Raw genomic sequence first — 16736 nt, forward strand, 5'->3', positions numbered from 1 at the left:
CAGGTGTAAAATCATTTACAATACAAAAAAGGGGATTTTGGAAAAATTGTACACAAATAGAAATCAACACTTTTTAAAAATATATAACATCAACTAGATAATCCAATAATTAATATAGCCAAATATTGACTTTCATAACAATAACTTCCTAAAAATTTTATTTGACTTTCAAAAGGAATATTTTCCCCAAAAATAATAATGTAACTCTACATACCTTAGAAAAAAGTAAAATTTAATTGTTACAATTTTTACTTTCATTTCACATTAAAGTTACTAAACATAAAATAGAATTTATTTTAACCACAATAAAACTGTCTGGAATCCTCAATTAGCATGTTAGAGTCTATACTCTACTTTTAGAAGAATAAGGCATTTTAAGAAAAGTGGCTGACCTTGCAGAATCAATGAACTGCCCACAAAGAAGTCATCTACTTGAAGAGTAGTTGAAGAGAAATTATCTATATTTATTCTACTGTCCTTATACTTCATAACTAGTCCAAATATAGGCCAATCCATAAAATGAAAGCTCTTCAAAAGAAAAAAAGGAATACATTGTAAAAAAAATAAAAAACAATTATAGAATGCACTTAAGTTTTATACAAAACAGATCCCAGGGAAAAATGGATTAATATAGTACTTAAATGGAAAGATGACAGCTTAAGAACATTCCCAATAAATGATAAAACAAAAAGAGTGTTTTTCTTCAAAGTTCAGTTAACATTTAAATTAAAATTCCCCCAATCTTACACCTATACAAGAACAAAGCCCATGTTTCTTAAAATTTTCAAATTTTACTGATTAATCCAACAAGAATTCAATTTATCTTAACCAGAAAATCTTAGTCAGTATGTCAATTAAATTTATTCTGTTTTTTAAGAATGAAAACTGGACATTTAAACATACAGTTCTGAACCTATTTCTATTCTATGCTAGTTACAGGAATAAAAAACATTGGGCTTACTGGAAATTTTGAAATGTTAGGACAGAGGCCACATCTCTATTTAAGGAACAGCCACAGACCTGCAAATAAGTACAATTAGACCCATATAATCTTTTGCAATAAGTGTCAAAGCATATGGGTTGCTTTGCTCAGTCTTCCAGGCAGTTAAGTGAAATGCTTAGGCCTGAAAATTGCAAAAGTTCATGATTTCTCACTTTGGAATGAGATATGACGCAGGAAGAGTAAACTGCAGATGTTTAGCACCAGATGTTAACGTAAAAATTGGAAAATCATGGTCCCATATAGTTATAGTTGATGTAAACCACCCCAAACCCATTCTATACACTGAAAAATAAAATTATTTCAATTAAAATATAATTTGGGGATTTTTTTCTAGCAACTAAATTAAACCTTTGAGGAAGGAAGGGAAGAAAGGAAACAAAGGATGGGAGGGAGGAAAGGAAAGGAGGAAGATAAGAACAGAGAGAGGGAATAGAAAAGAAGGAAGGAGGAGGGAAGGAAGGAAGGAAGGAAGGAAGGAAGGAAGGAAGGAAGGAAGGAAGGAAGGAAGGAAGGAAGGAAGGAAGGAAGGAAGGAAGGAAGGAAGGAAGGAAGGAAGGAAGGAAGGAAGGAAGGAAGGAAGGAAGGAAAGAAGGAAGGAAAGAAGGAAGGAAGGAAGGGAAAGAGGGAGGGGAAAATAGGAGAGAGAGGAGAAAGAAGACGGAGGGAGGAAAAAGAGGTGGGGAAGAGGGCAAGGATACAAGAGAGAGATCATTTGGATAGTCAATAAACATTTATTAAGCATCTACTATGTATTAGGCTAAGTAATGAAAGACAAAAATAAAGTAAAATCACTTTTATAAACAGAAGAGATTTTTTTAAAACCTCACACATATATTTTAATATATAGTTACTTTTACTATAGCTATTTTAATATAGTTACTTTCACAAAAATATGGACAAATTAATTGGGATAGACATTTGGGGATCCATTTTTTACTTTGTATACAATCTCCAAGAATACAATTTCACAGAATTCTATATGTAAAGTAGATGAGTCTTTTGTTTGAGAGCTTTCCTATTGTTCAGAAAGAACAGGACATATTGAACATTTTTTTCTTGGAGACTTGTCCTTTGAAGTTGAGATGAATTAGGGAGGCCAAATGAATATATCAAAAATTAGATGGAAATATTGTTCTATGGATTTGGGAAAGGGGAGAAGGGAGGAATTTACTACTACCAAGCCATGAAGTTTCAACTTTAATCTTGACGTATTTGATACTTAATTGATCTTCTCAGAGCATAGAGAGAAAAGGAGATTTGACCTGAATAATTACAAATCCATATCTAAATCATGAGAAATAGTGTTGCTATCCATACATCATTATTCACTCTTCCCAAATGCCAATTAATACCCAAAGATAGAATGTTTGTAAGGAAGGCAGTTAGTTGAATGGAGGTAGAAGATAACAATGAAAACAGAAGATCTTCTGATTATGGCAAGAAGTGGCACAGGGGATGGATATGTAGGCCTGGAATCAGGAAGAGCTGAGTTGAAATCTGTCCTCTGACACTCAGTAGCTGTGTGACCTTAACAAGTCACTTAACTTCAGTTTCCTGATCTATAAACTGGAGGCACTATTAGTTATTGTGAGGATTAAATAAGTGCCTAGCACAGTACCTGATACAAAATAAGCACTAGATAAATGTTAACTATTATTGTTGTTATAGGCACCCTCCCTCAACACTTGTTTAACATTTAAATATGATGTATCCTTTTCTAAATGCTACTTTTATGAAAAAGACTAATTTTCAACACAATATGGCCTAAGTCATCCATTTCTCCTAGACTTTGTTCAGTCTCATTCTCAAAAGTATTTTTATAAAATATTGTAGCTTAACAATATAGGTAATAGTGTAGTAATTCCCTATTTTGTGGACATGCTTCGTTATTCATTTAATAGTGTTCAAGACTGTTGTAGATATAAAATAGGTAATGTAGAACCAATAGGCCTTGAAGACAGCTACAAAGGATCCAGTCTTTAGCTCTGTTTCCATTACAAAATGACAAGCTGGAAAAACCAAGAGACCAAGTATGGGTAAGCAATGGGAAAAGGTGACAATGAGCAAAATCAGAGAATCATAGTCCTGGAAGAGACTTGGGGACATTTTAGTTCAACCACCTTGTCTACAGAAGAAGAAGCTGAGAGGGTAAATTGAATAATCAACTTTGGACAATTAGTAAATGATGGAATTTAGATTAAGATCCAAGTCTCCTAAGTAGTACAGTCTTCTTTACAGTAAGTTTCTTTGATTTCATGCAGAATCCTTGAAGGAATTTAATCTCATATCTATACTATCCTGTATTATGTTTCTTTTTCTAAAGATTTTTTCTGATTAAGTTAATAAAGGAAGCAGATCAAAGCTGCCTTAAAGAGTCTTAGAACGCGACTCAGTGTGGAAGAGTAGAAAACAAACTATCCGTAAATCAGGAAGATTTGGTTCTAATCTTTCCCTCAGTATATAGTGACCAGATGACTCTTGGCAATTATCTTCACCACTTGTTATCTTACTACTAAAGTTATTAGTTGTACAATTGCTGATTTGCTTTGGTGAAATGTGTTTACTCATTGGGAGTTTCCTATGTGAATGAAATCACAGGTCTACACCAATTTTTTTAATTGGGTGAAATGTGGTGAAAGGATAGTCCATCTTCATTTGTATAAAGTGACTAATGAAGTGCCCATTAGGTCTTATTATAACATTTTACTTATACAGTCATTATTATAGTGTATTGTACAAAAATTCTAAAGTATATATATATATATATATATATATATATATATATATATATATATATATGTTTCTGTGTATTTTGTTGTTCAATCATTTCAGTTGTGATCAATTCTTTGTGACCCCATTTGGTATTCTCTTGGCAGAGATATTGGAGTTGACTTGCTCTTTGCTTCTCAAGCTTGTTTTACTGATGGGAAAACTGAGGCAAACAGGGTTAAGTGATTTATTAAGAATTACACAGCTAGTAAGTGTCTGAGACCAAATTTGAATTTATGAAAATGAGTCTTTTTGACTTAAGGCCAAGTGCTCTATTCACAGAACTACTAAGTTATGGGTACATAAGTGTTTATCTAGAGTCTTCATAAAGTCTTTATACACCTTTTCAATTTTCAGGTGTTGGTTTTATGAGGCTTGGCTTTTATATGTAGAAAAATTTCATTTCCCCTGTGGTCTTTCTTCTTATAATGATATTGGATCACAATCCCAGCTGATCCCTGGCCAAGATACCATTTACTTTCTCTGTTTTCATGGCCTTATTATACAGTTGTATAACATAGTTCTAAACTTTAATGACTACATTTAAAAATATTGATGGCTTTTGCTTCTGTCTTATCTCTAACCTCAGTAATTAGATTTAAAATGTCAATTGACTTTATGAAGTTCCCCAAAAGTGCCTGTTTCCAAATAGATACACTTATTAAAAATAGCTTCACAAGCATTATTTAAGCACAAAATCTTTCTAAACTTGCATTTATTTCCAAACAGTAAATGTGATTGAGTGCAAATTAATTTGTTCTCTCTCTTTTCATGACCATATCTTTGGTAACTAAGTTTGTTTTGTTTTGTTTTAATTTAAGTACCTATGAATAAGCAGGAGAAGCAGGAAGAACACATTTAGGGAAATTCAGTTGGTTGTTGTACATGATAATTCAGAGCATTGTTAGTGGTTTCAAATTCTTACCATTTCCTGTTTGAGCTCTGGTTTGGATAAAGGTCTTGCTTTGCAAAGTCTAGTAAAATTTGGATAAAAGTAGAATGTCATGGGTTAAAAAACCCTATAACCTCTCAGTATCAGATTCAGGAATGAAACATATTTCCTCATGTAAAAGTGAACTTTTTTGTATGAGCCCTTTGGAACACTGAGGCTGTTGTAAACTGATCATGTGTTTTTCTCTCACACTCCCAAACTGACAGTATCAGTTTATAAACAGTCTTACCTTTACCCTAACTTAACAAGATTGGACTCTTCCTGACCTTCTCCATCTCACACATATAAAAGCCCAAAGAGTTCATTTTATTCTTGAATCTGACCATGAGAATTATATGAAACCCCCAAGGCACTTGTGAGAAAAAAATATCAAAGAACCCCAACAAAAATCATTTTTAAACCTCTATTAAAGTAACAAAGTGTCCCCAGTTTCCTTCCCAATAAAGAAGAGACCAAAGACCAAACATATCAAACTTTTACTTAATGTTTTTAAATCTTTCAAAAACACTACAAAAGAAAAGAACAGTTCCACCTTAATACTGGCATGGTAAAGCTAGGGATAAAAGATATCATCCACAATCCACTTCTGGCAGATCTAGGCATTCTTGTTTACAGGTAGACACTTCTCAGTTAAGAACCATCCCCAAAGAAGATATAATTGGATTGCAAACATCACAACTCTGAGCAACTACAATAAAAATTGCAGTGGAAAGAGCAATGACTCTGAACTCAGAAGATCTGGATGCAAACCTTACCTCTATCCATATCACTTTAGCGAAGTCAGTCTTCCTATGCCTCAGTTTCTCTCCTAGAAATGAGAGAGTAGACTACACAGTCTTAGATGTTCCCTCCAATTCTAGGTTTACAAGTTATGAAGGAACGATGATTTGAATTAGTGGGAAAAGTAATCCCATTGATGAAATCACAGTACTAAAGGATAAAGTTGGCAAAGTTCTAAAAGCATTAAAAAAAAAAAAAAAAAACAACCTCACAATTCCCTTGAGTGATCAAAAATGAGTATCTAATGGACATTTCAGAAACCATATGGTAAAATGGATTCCAATCTTTAAGTCTAAGATTGCTGAAAATGTTTGGAGAAATAGTATGTAAAAAATTGTCTTTACAATATGAAAGTGTAATGACTTGGAAAGATACCTAATGCTTTTTTGATGATTTAATAAAGTTACAGTTGTTGCAGATGCTAGTAAAAAGAACTTAGAATATATATTCGTTCAGAGTTCAGTCATTTTTAGTCATGTCTGACTATGACCCCATTTGAGGTTTTCTTGGCAAAGATATTAGAGTGATTTGTTTTTTCCTTCTCCAGTTCATTTTACAGAAAAAGAAATTGAGGCAAGCAGGATTAAATGACTTGCTCAAGCTCACCCAGCTATAAGTGAATGAGGCCAGATTTAAACTCAAAGAGGAGTCTTCTGGTTCTAGAACTATTACTCTATCCACAATGCCATCTAGCTGCCCCAAGGAATCTAGTTCAATAGTTCTTGGACACTTCCCTAAATTGATTCAGTTTGACAACCTTATAGACAAATGGCTAGTCTATACAGATTTAGGACCAGTCTGTGTTTTCCGTGGTAGTGCATAGTCAGTAGAGTGGATGACATTAGTATTCTTTGTATTGGTGGTATTCTGACATGAATGGCTAATAGTCCCAAATTAACAGGTAAAAAAAAATGAGAGTGACATACTAGCATCCTATTTGAGATTTGTACAGATTTGGACAATGAAAGCTGTATACTGGAAGTGACTGGTTTTGCATATATGTGCTTATTTCCTTTTAAATGACTTTAACTATGTTGTGAATCTAGAGTGTTTCCATCTTCCTGAAAGCCTGATTAATCTGCATACAAAATCAATTTATCATCTTATCTTCTAAAATGAGCAACTGTTATCTGAAATGATATTGTGTGTGTGTGTGTGTGTGTGTGTGTGTGTGTGTGTGTTACATTGCTAGTGTTTCTTCCACTGAATAAAGAGAAGCATACTGTCCCCATCTGGCCCATGTTTTCCAGAGAAACATGCCCCTTCTGGCACTGGTACTAAAGCAGACATCTGACCAAAATGAGATGAGGCAATCTGCCCCACCACCATTCCCCAATCCCAACCCCTGGAGGCCAGTCAACTTTCAGCCCAGGCTGAAGTTTTAAAAGATAAACTATTTAGTTCAAATTCATCTTGACTCAGAGTTTCACTGTTCTATCCAGGCTAAAGCTGTTCACTGTGTCTGTGGTTTTCTTACATAAATTTTCAATCCAGCTAGTGCTATTATACATCGTCTTTCCCAACCCTGATGTCGGGTGTAGATTTTTCACTCTCATATTTTTTCCAGATGTGATAAGTTCTCCATAGCCCTCTTGGTGAGCAAATGCATATCCAGATCTTCGTGAGCTGGTCCTCCGAGGTTGGCGCTTGTGACCCCTTAGGGGTCTTGCCTTGTCTTGAGCCCTCTGCAACTGGCGTACCTAAGAAGAAAAAAGACACAAAATGAGTCAGATATGCTTAAATTATTACTGTCAAAGAAAGATGTTGCATGTATGTTTTCCCTTTGTAGAACAAAAGTCTACCTTCATCTTCTAATTGCTCAGGTTAATAGCAACTTAATAGAAATACTCCACTGATGAATTTTGATCAATATGGCTAAAGGTTTCTAAGAAAACAGTATGATTTTAGAGGCTTCCCAAAAAGCAGCTGAATTTTTTGCCCTACCCCTATGTAGCTATCTTCAATAAATAGGAACACATTTTTGGCAAGAACTCTGTAGCTAAGGTGTACTGTCTGCTTTATGAAATGTTTAAATATATACACACATACATGTATGTGTATACAGATGTATATATGTGTGTGTATTCCTACCCTAAATGCAAGTCCCACACCTGACTCTGACTACAACATTTTTCTCTTCCATCCCTTCTTGAGGGTCTTGATGACCTATGCACCTGAGTTTCCCTGTGTGCTTGGTACCTAGACTGGGGACAACTTTAGAGCAATGATGGAAACTCAGAATATGCTAGCCTGTGACCTGCCAATGTAAGAAGGCAGACTTTTTCTCATTTTCTTTTATAAACTCTGGAGAATTTTGGCATCATTTAGGTGGATGTTCAACATCCCCCTCATTTCATTGTAAAACCATGAAGGCAAAGATCAGAGGCTTGGGTCTTGTGCCCATTTTCCTCTGATTCAGCTGATCTTTTGGAGTCTGATTTTCACGTCAAGGGAAAGCCTTCAAACAGCAAATCATGACCTGACTCCAAATTTAAGAAGACATGAACTTCATCTCTCATTTCTTCAGGTCATCCATCATTTTACCTTACATAATAAAACTCAGCCCAGTGTGTCAAGAAGAAATGACAACAAGCCTCCAGGAATTCTTTTGAAAGTAGTAATTTCCATCTGGAAAACCCAAGGACAGTAGGATGATAGTGATACTGTGATAAAGGATATACCACGTTTCATTAAGTAATAAACTTCCCATTGCTAGAAGTGGTCAAACAGGATAAGTAATGAATTTGATTCAAACTGTGATTGAAGCATTTCTTGCATCAGGTACTGATCTTCATAATCTTAAAGATACTTTATAACTTCAGGATTCTCTGATTCATCTCCCTCTATTCAACCTGCCAGGTCTTCTACAGTTTTAAGTTTCCTCATTAGCTCCATTTCCTCTTTCTTCTTGACCTTCAATTAAACTGCCATTTTCATGTATCTAGAACTATTTTCTCTTAGATAAATACATTCTCTTGATGGTACCTATCTTATTTGCTGCTCCATTGCCATTTTCAATATTCAGGGTTATTTTCTTTCTTTCAACTTTCTCTTCAGATCATGTACGTTAATACTAGTCCTCAATTCAACATATATTTATTTAGCATCTCTTATGTGAAATGTGGGACAGGTGGGTGGCAGAGTGGACAAAGTCTGGGTATGAATTCTTCCTGAGTTCAAATACACCCTCAGATATTTACTAGCTGTGTGACCCTAGGCAAGTCACTTAACCTTGTCTGTCTCAGTTTCTCATCTGCAAAATGAGCAGTAAAGGAAATGGTAAACTACTCCAGTATCTTTGCTAAGAAAATCCCAAATGGGGTTATGAAGAGTCAAACATGACTGAAACAACCGAACAACAACAAATGTGAACTGCTATGGCTGATGCTAGAGATGCAAAAATGAAATCAGACATCCCTCAAAATCAGACATTATTCAAAAATGAAATTAGATATCCCTGCCTGTGAGGAGTTAACAATCTAGTAGGGGCTAGGGTCAAAAATACAGTCAGGATAGAACTTGAGTAGTTCTGCTTTTTTCTTTAGTACAAGAAGATCCACTGAGGAATTTCCAGCTAGATGGTACAGTGCATAGAGCACCAGCCCTGAAGTCAGGAGGACCTGAGTTCCAATTTGGCTTCAAACACTTAACACTTCCTAGCTATGTGACTCTGGGCAAGTCACTTAACCCCAATTGTCTCAGAAAACAACAACAACAACAAAAAAGTTTTCCTTCATACAAAATAAAAGGGTTTGTTACTGGAGAGAAAAAAAAAAAAAAAAAAAAAAAAAAAACATAGTCTGGCACCTGGAGAGTCTTAGAGAGTTATCCAGAACAATGGGAAGTTAAGTGACTTGTCCAAGGTCATAGTCAGGATTTGTCAGAGACAAGATTTGAACTCATTCCTCTGAGGGGAGCCTTGTATTCATTATGTCATACTGCCTCTCAGAAAGTACAAATATGAAAATAATTAATATTTATGATCATAGGTAAAAAGCATACAAGACATCCAAATAGAAAAGTAAGAAATATTTAAGGACTTGCAGACTGGAGTTAGGGGGAGAGGGAGGGAGCCTCTAAGGCTTCATGGAACAAATTATACCTCAGCTTGATCTTGAAGGAAGGAAAGGATGAAAACAGATCAAGAACCTACTTACTAAACATGTGCCATTATTAAGTCATTTCAGTTGTGTCCAACTCTTTGTGACCCCATTTGAAGTTTTCTTGGTATAGATACTGAAATAGTTTGTCATTTTCTTCTCCAGACCATTTTGCAGATGAGGAAACTGAGGCAAATAGAGGTAAATTGCCTGCCTCAGGTCACAGAAAGGGATTGAGATCAGATTTGAACTTTGAATTTGTCTTCCTGGCACCAAACTTAGCACTCTTTTCACTGTGCAACCTAGCTATACCAATAAAACAAATATCCACAATCAAAACTTACCTGATCACTCAGAGTTGGATATAAAACCACTTTCAAAAATCTGAAAGTTATCACAGGCATAACTGAAACCACAGTTGTCAAAAGAATGACCAACCAAATGTTTTTCTGTGTTAAAGAATGACGTGCATTTCCTATTGGTAAAGAAAATTAAATATATTGGTTAGTTAAAATAAAAAACATTAACTGAAGACTAGATTCCATCTCTAATTATAAATCACTTCCTTCTCAGGTTAGCTTAACCAGGGACTATACCAGAGGTCAACCGGATATTGTTTTGTGGCTTGTGGAATAAGGTACATGTTTTTATTCATGGTTGACTACCCCTAGTAATTCTGGCTAGTGACTGACATCATGGGAATTTGCCCAGCAAAAATTGTGATGATTATTCAAAGTTAGGTTGGGCATACTTTGGTCCAGGGTTTGGCTTTGAAGTAACCTTGTCTGAAAACTTCTACCAATTGCAAACTACTTTCCATATATGTACATTTACTATTATTAAAATACTATAATTAATGCTATGTAACAAACCTCATAATCAAAACTCTTCTTTCCAGAATTAAAAATGTACATGGCAGATGTAGACATAATCCCAAACAACTGTTTTGATTTTTGACTAGATTCATAGAAAAGTTTATTCTTATTTACTGTGGGGTCTATATCTTCTACTCCCTACTAACAAGTCTAGAAGACTTGGCTCAAAAAAAGATTCCTAGCCTTCTCTGATGTTTGTTGATTGCTGTTGTAAGCTACAAGGCATCATGGAGTTAAGTCATTCCCTTCCCAGAAGGTTTGGGAAGGTAGTATTCCTTCAAACAGTTGTAAAATAAATATATACTCTCATTTAAGATATCTCCATTAAGTAATGATGGATTTTTATCTTGAGATATTATTAAGCTTTAGGGGCAGGTGCTCCTTCTACTTAGATCATACAAACACATTCCTAATGGTTTTCTAGGGATTTAGGATGATGATAGGTATTGTCCAGCTCTCTTCAAATTCCCAAGGTGACAAGACCATTTGAATAAGCTTTAGCTATGGAGGCTTGGCTAGTGACAGGTATGTCTGCCTCTGCAGGCTTTGGGAGGCAGAATCAGTCTACCAAATTGCAGCTGGCTCCAGCTGTCTTCAGATGTGGGCATAAACAAACTTGACTCAAGAAATTAAATGTCTCTCTGAGGTCCTTGATGCTTAGTGCCCTCAGGCATGCCTGGAAAAAAACAAGATTCACTTGAAAACCACACTCCTGCTTGCTGTTGGCTACTAAGAAGAATTAAAAAAAAAAAAAAAAAAAAAAACAACCAATGTTGATCTAACTTTTGAAAAGTCTCATTGGGGCTCAGTAATTAATTCCTGGAATGGCATGTGCTCTGTAGCTGGAAAGGGAGCCTCAACACAAACTACATTCTCACATCCAGTCATTCCAGCCCCATTATGCACGTTATCATGCTCTCTTTGGGCTCTGGGATTTCTGGCCAATTCACTGAACTTTCATAACTGGCAACAATAACAACAAAAAATAATCCAACAACTTTTCAGAAAAATAGTTTTAAAGCTTTACTTTTCTAATATCTTATTCTTGTTTATAACCAACATGTCTGCACAGCTGGAATACTTTGGTAAATAATAAAAGTATTAACATTACATAAAATATCAATGGTATAATTTAAAGATTTCCATATATATGCACATACACACACACATGAATAGAGTGAGGTAAAAAAAAAAAAACACTACACATCTGAAGAATAACTAAACAATGTATTCAGTTCATTCTTGTAGTTAAATGACTGCTTCTTTATGTCTGATAACTGAATTATCTTTTAAGACAAGTAGTTTATGTTACATTAATGTTTTTTGTCTTTATATCATGGTCATCTTCTACCCTCTTCGAGATCGAGCCTTCCTTTGTGACAAAGAAAATCAATTAAGTAAAAATACCTAGTTCAGAAACCACAATTAAAAATATATATAATATTCTGAGTGTGTATAATATATATGATATTCTGTGGAGAAGGAATGTTTCTTTGTCTCTTTTTCAGGAAGAGGTTTTTCTATTACTCAGAGCTCAGCTTCATTTGGTTATCTTTTCATTTACATATAGTAATTGTATATATTGTTCTCTCATTTCAACTTATTTTGCTATTCATCAGCTTATACATCAGCTTATATCTTCCCACATTTGTCTGAATTTCTCATATTAGTCATTTCTTATTGAATAATAATAATATTTAATTACATTCATATACCATGGATTGTTTTTCCCCCACCATTTTCCCATTGATAAGCAGCCATTGTTCTTCCAATTTCTCCAAGGTTATTATGAATATTTTGGCATATAATAAACCTCTGCTTTTTTCTTTGTCTTACTGATATATACCTAGCAGCATGATAGCTGCCATTAGAATGTATTAATAATATTAAGGACACCATTTCTATTTAGTCATTGAGGGTTTACAAGGCACTTTCCTCACAATCCTGTGAATGTTGACTATACATTAAAAGTATGATCTCCCTTTTACTTATAATGAAACTGAGGCTCTGAGAAATGACTTTCCTGAGAATCAAATAATTATACCATTAAGTATTTATTGAGTATTTACTATCATTCAGACTTAGTGTCAGATCTATAGTCAAATGTCTGAGGATCATAATGTCAGAGCTAAGATTTGAACCCTGATCATTTAAATCCAAGTCCAGAACTCTTTCCATAATTATGTGATCTACAAATAAGCAGGGAGTTTTATTGTTATCATTGTATCAAATTGAATATATACTTGAAAAAAGAAACTGAATAACAGTGGTAATTTTATATATAATTCTCCTTTCTTTGTGTTTCTTAAGTTAATGCTTTTGAACAAAAAATTTTAAACATTTCAAAACTGATTAATGAAGTGATCAAATTTAACCCCAGAGAAATAATATTAAGTAGACCTCTTGCTTCTTGACAGAGATTTGGTAGGTTAAAAGTGTATGGAATGCAGAATATACTTTCAAACAGGGCTATTTGTTTTGTTTACCTGTATCTCTCTGATACAAAGGATGGTGTGTTTGGATAGTTGGGAGAAATCATTGAAAAATAACAATGTTACTTTAAAATAGTAAATCAAAACAAACCACACATTAAAAAACAAAACCAAGAACCATGAGAGGCTCTACCTAATCACATCATACACATTAAATCATAAGTCAAGTGATATTACACCAGACACTGCATATGCATGAATGGGAAAGAAAGTTGACTTACTGACTTACCTACAAATGGAAACTGATTTGGAAATATATCAAAGATGCCATCACTGTGCATTGTAAAGAGAATGGAGAAGTACACAGCAATGCTGCCCCAGATGAAAACATGATTAATAACTGTCCAATAACTTGTATCTAGGGCTATCTGCAAATAAAATCAGATATAGAAGAGAAGATTTAGATTTCAGAGATTATCATTTTGCTGAATAACATTTTCCTAGCTTTCCACTGAGACAAAATGGAGAAAAATTTTGCCATAATTGCGTTTAATATATTTGCTAGGTAAAAAGTACATGCATGACATTTAACCTATACAAAGTATATGGTTTCCAAATGGTCAGATTTCTTAACTAATATAACCAAATATGGCCCACAGGACACAAATGAAAATACTAATGCAAACTTAAAAATGATTATGTGGTCAGAAAGGAAAATGGGTTTTCATCTGAAAGATGATACCCCAATCTGTCTCCAAGGTGTTTCACTGTGAGACATCTCTTTAAGAGTAAGGTCTTTGTATTACTCCATATGACCTATTGCCATCTTAGGTTCTTAGGATCAGAGAATTAGGTGTGCAATTTTTAACATTAATTAATTCAACCCACTCAGGTTACAGATAAGAACACTAAGCCCAGAAGGGTCAAGTTATTTGTCTAACATCACAAAGGTAATACAAAGCAAAGCTGAGACTTGAATTCAGATCCTAGGACTTCAAATTCAGTGGGGAAGATTAGCATTCTTACTACCACACCACCATGTCTCTCTTATGCTTGATCATTATATGAATGAATAATTTTGAAAATAATTATCTTTAAAACCCCAGTCTTCTTGCAACAACATAGCCTAAATAAATAAAACTCATCATCTTTCCATTTGTACAACCTAAACTACATACAGAAAATTTTTTACAGATTTGAGTTGTTTTTTTTTTTTTTAAACTAAAATTACAGACAGCCTGAGCTTGGCCTCTGGTATTAGCACTATAGGCAGGCAAGATTTATAACTGCAATTATAGACCACTGAAATTTCAACTGGGTTGTTACCAGCCATGACAAGTCAGGCTTAGACAGTGAGGAAAGGACATTAATGCTGCTGTCAAATTGAGCTTACTCACAGAATTCCTGAGAATTATTATCCCATACACTAAATACAGCAGATTTTGACTGAAGCCAAAAAAATGTTAAGCTTTTATAGTTGCAAAAGCACATGACAGTCTGTTGTGTTCTATAACATGAAAAAGAAAATATTTTCAGGACAACCAAGATGACAGAGAAATTCATTCAGAAAGACATCTTAGTCTTCCTAAGGATGAAATTTGAAAGTCAAACTGAGCTCACAACAAGTAAAAATATTAATGCAAACTCAAAATCAATGAATGACATTAGAAAAAAGGATACTACTGAGATACATAGTCTTATCTTCCCAGTGAAAGAGTGGTATCAGAAGATAGTGTCTTGACTGAGAAATGCAGAACCACCTTCTAATTATCCTCATAGATGATTATAAGCCAGGGCAAAATGCTAAAAATCAAGATAATTTATGTTTTATTTTCAGGGGGGCAGGTTAGTATAATAGAAAGCACAATGGAATCAGATTTTCTTAATCTTATTCTCTATGTCTCCCTCAGAAAGTCATTTAACTTCTCCAATATTAATTCTTCATCATTCTTCTCCTGAACTTGTTTCTAAATTATGGCCCCTCAACTACTGGCTCTTCTAGGAATTTCCTTCAGTGTCTAGTTATCAGAGAGTACAATTTTTTTCTATTATGCTAATTATTTTTATTGTGCAGGACATGAATTCAGCTCCCTGGAGCAGCCTGACATCCTTGAAGCCCATTTACCATGGAAGATCCCTTCACAAAATCCTGTTCTGCCTTCTTCCATTGGTGAATTCATCTTGGATCTTCTTTTTTTTGTGGAGGGGTATGCCTTCATTCTCCTCCTAGCCTTGTTCTTGAATTTCTGTCTTTCAAAATAATGCACTGGCTCTGCTTACTTTCATTCCAATCTTTCCTTTTTTCAATTTTCTTTTATATAGCTGTCTTCCCCATCAGAATGTAAATTCCCAGAGACTTCCAAATCATGTAAGCAACATAATAGTGAACTAGACATTTCTATGATCTCTATGACCTTTTAAGCATTTTCAAAACAGAAATTATGGATCAAAAATAAAGCAACTTCAACTGTCTCCATAGTCTAGGGCCCCCCCGAATCTAAAAGATTTAAAACTGAACTGAACTGAAGGTCAATGATACTGAGCTCATTCAGCAGTCCTCCCTCATCTCCTATACTACCAGCAGTGAGGCTCTATTAGCAAATACAAGGACCCAATACAGGTTTACAATAAAATCATTCTCAAACTCTGATTTTCACTCCCTTATCCAAGTGCTGTGTAGATTCTTGTTCCAGTGTACTTGAACAATGCAGGACAGTCAGTATAGCCAGACAACTCTGTAGCATCATAGTTGTAAAACTCTGAATTGCTGTTGTTAGACCAATGAATATAGAAAGAGAGGTAAGAAACCAGGACAGTATCATGTGTTGGAGGAAGGGGACTATTTGGTATTCACTAAATCCTGAGGGGGAAAGCTCTATCCACCAAAAGTCAATTGGTGCAAAAACTTAGGCTGGTGAACCATAAATTGTTTAGCATGGAAGGCTGAAAAGTTTAGAAATTCAGCACCCAAGGGAACTACTATCAGAAGTCAAAGAATCAAAAAAATCTGAAATTACCAAAGATCTCAAAAAGAAAACTCAAAGACCTTGAATATAAGCAGATAAATCAACAGAGAAACTTTAACAACAGAAGAAAATATGGCATCCAGATCTAGTAAATTAATTCTATGAATAAATACTGCAAAAACAAAGGAAATCTATCCAACATTTATTGAGACAGACGGCCTTAAGAAATGTGAAAAGAACATGGAACTATAGCACACTGTTCCTGAGTAGTTCAAAAGAGAATTTTCAGAGAAAGGGAGAGAGAATATATAAAGGATTGATATGCAAATACTGAAGGGAAAGGCAACCTAGGAGACAAACAAAACATATAAATCTCAAAGAGGGATGTGTAGAAACAAGGTAAGGACCAAAGGTCTCTCAGAAGAACAGTACAAAACAAAATTCTCAGCTTTTATATTACAGGAAATAATAGAAGTAGCTGCCCAGAATTTTTGAACATGGAAAATGGCATACCAAGTGAAAAAACTTTAGAGAGCTTAGAATGGGGATACATTGGAAATATTCATTAAATGAAGAATAATGAGCTTAGACACTAGATGATTATAGTGGCCATAAATCAGAGAAAGAAGGTTTAGAATAGACAGAAAAAGAGGATGAATAATAAAGAGATAGAGAGAAATTCTTTTTGGAAAGGGGCATAGGAAACGAAATTTTAAAAAATAATGACTAGCTTTAGTTGAAGGTGAGAAAATAAGAAGAGAATCTGTTTGACTAGCTAAGAACAAGAAAAGAAAGGAAGAATTATTTAAAAGTAAATAAAAGTAGGAGTAAAAAAAAGGAATTAATAATCAAAACCTTA

At 34.4% G+C, this 16736-nt stretch overlaps 1 protein-coding gene across 7 annotated transcripts in view; it reads right to left on the reverse strand.

The window, feature by feature from the left end:
- Positions 1-5181: 5181 nt before the first annotated feature.
- The window catches only part of ATP8B4 (ATPase phospholipid transporting 8B4 (putative)), a 318510-nt gene continuing 306955 nt past the window's right edge, over positions 5182-16736 (reverse strand). For all 7 annotated transcript variants that reach the window (XM_074294471.1, XM_074294469.1, XM_074294470.1 and 4 more), the window contains 3 exons: positions 13201-13339; positions 9949-10079; positions 5182-7204 (listed from right to left, as the gene is read on the reverse strand). In XM_074294471.1, coding sequence (XP_074150572.1) covers positions 6923-7204; positions 9949-10079; positions 13201-13339 — 552 coding nt within the window. In that variant the 3' untranslated portion in view covers positions 5182-6922. The remainder of the gene's footprint in view (positions 7205-9948; positions 10080-13200; positions 13340-16736) is intronic.

This window comes from Sminthopsis crassicaudata, chromosome 2, assembly GCF_048593235.1.
Source record: "Sminthopsis crassicaudata isolate SCR6 chromosome 2, ASM4859323v1, whole genome shotgun sequence".
NCBI classification, from domain to species: Eukaryota; Metazoa; Chordata; class Mammalia; order Dasyuromorphia; family Dasyuridae; genus Sminthopsis; species Sminthopsis crassicaudata.